Here is a 1,486-nt window from a genome sequence, read left to right as displayed (position 1 = left end):
GGAAAGGACGCGGGGTGGCGCTGCAGCATTAAAAGTAGAACGAAGAAAGCTACCAGCCGGCGCTCCTTAAGCCAGATGCTCTGCTAAAGAAACAAGCAGGAAGGGGAGGCTTTCTAAGGTGTTTGCCCCAGGAAATCGGGGCCCTAGGCGTCTCCACTTATCGCAGTACCTTCGAGATACTAGGTGAAGAGTCCGCCACAACGCGAGCCGAAACTGGGTTACGTTTGCTGGTAGACCGGAAGGCGATGGAGGCTGGAGAGGGAAAAGAACGCTTTCTGAAACAAAGGCAAGTCTTGATATTCTTTGTTTTGCTGGGCATAGCTCAGGCTGCTTCCGAGCCTAGGCGCTACTCAGTGGCTGAGGAAATGGAGAGTGGCTCCTTTGTGGCCAATTTGTTAAAAGACCTGGGGCTGGAGGTAAATGAGCTAGCTGCACGGGGGGCTCGGGTCATTTCCAAAGGGAAAAAAACTCGTTTGCATTTTGATAGGCAGACAGGGGACTTGTTGTTAAATGAGAAACTGGATCGGGAGGAGCTGTGCGGCCTTGCCGAGCCATGCGTGCTACCTTTCCAGGTGTTATTGGAAAATCCCCTGCAGTTTTTTCAGGCTGAGCTACGGATTAGAGATATAAATGATCATTCCCCGGTGTTCCTAGACAAAGAAATAATTTTGAAAATTTCAGAAAGTATCACTCCCGGAACTACTTTCCTAATAGAACGTGCCCAGGACTTAGATGTAGGAAGCAACAGTCTCCAAAGTTACACAGTCAGCCCCAATTCCCATTTCCATCTTAAATTACAAGACAGTCCCGACGGCGTATTACCACAGCTGGTGTTGGACAAAGCACTGGATCGAGAGCAACAGGCTGAGATCAGGTTAACTCTCACAGCGCTGGATGGCGGGACTCCACCCAGGACTGGCACTGCTCTGGTTCACATTGAAGTCTTAGACATCAATGATAACGCCCCCGAGTTTGCAAAGCGGCTTTACGAGGTGCAAGTTCTGGAAAACAGCCCCATTGGATTCCTGGTTGCCATAGTCTCTGCTAGCGATTTGGACATTGGAACCTATGGAGAAATATCTTATGTATTTTCCCAAGCCTCTGAAGAGATTCGCAAAACTTTTCAAATAAATGCAAAGTCAGGAGAACTCTTTTTAACACAGAAACTGGATTTTGAATCCACTCAGACTTATACATTAAATATTCAGGCGACAGACGGTGGAGGCCTTTCTGGAAGTTGCGTGGTGTTTGTCCAAGTGATGGATTTGAATGACAACCCTCCGGAACTGACTATGTCAACATTTATCGATCATATCCCAGAAAACTTGCAGGAGACCATAATTGCTGTATTCAGGGTTTCAGATCCTGACTCGGGAGACAATGGAAGAATGGTTTGTTCCATTCAAGATGATCTTCCTTTCTTCCTTAAACCTTCCGTTGAGAATTTTTACACCCTCGTGACAAACACAGCTCTGGACCGAGAGAC

At 47.4% G+C, this 1,486-nt stretch overlaps 1 protein-coding gene across 1 annotated transcript; it reads left to right on the top strand.

Moving 5' to 3' along the window:
- Positions 1-9: 9 nt before the first annotated feature.
- Positions 10-1,481, top strand: PCDHB2 (protocadherin beta 2; the record flags this gene model as incomplete). Its single annotated transcript, XM_032400036.1, has 1 exon — positions 10-1,481. A coding segment is annotated over exon 1 (1,236 nt), but the record flags the coding sequence as incomplete, so codon positions are not given.
- Between the last annotated feature and the right edge of the window lie 5 nt (positions 1,482-1,486).

The sequence above is a fragment of the Phoca vitulina genome, unplaced genomic scaffold (assembly GCF_004348235.1).
Source record: "Phoca vitulina isolate PV1807 unplaced genomic scaffold, GSC_HSeal_1.0 scaffold4473, whole genome shotgun sequence".
Lineage (NCBI taxonomy): Eukaryota > Metazoa > Chordata > Mammalia > Carnivora > Phocidae > Phoca > Phoca vitulina.
Note: the sequence above shows the minus strand (reverse complement) of the source record. Positions and strands in the feature narration are given on the sequence as shown.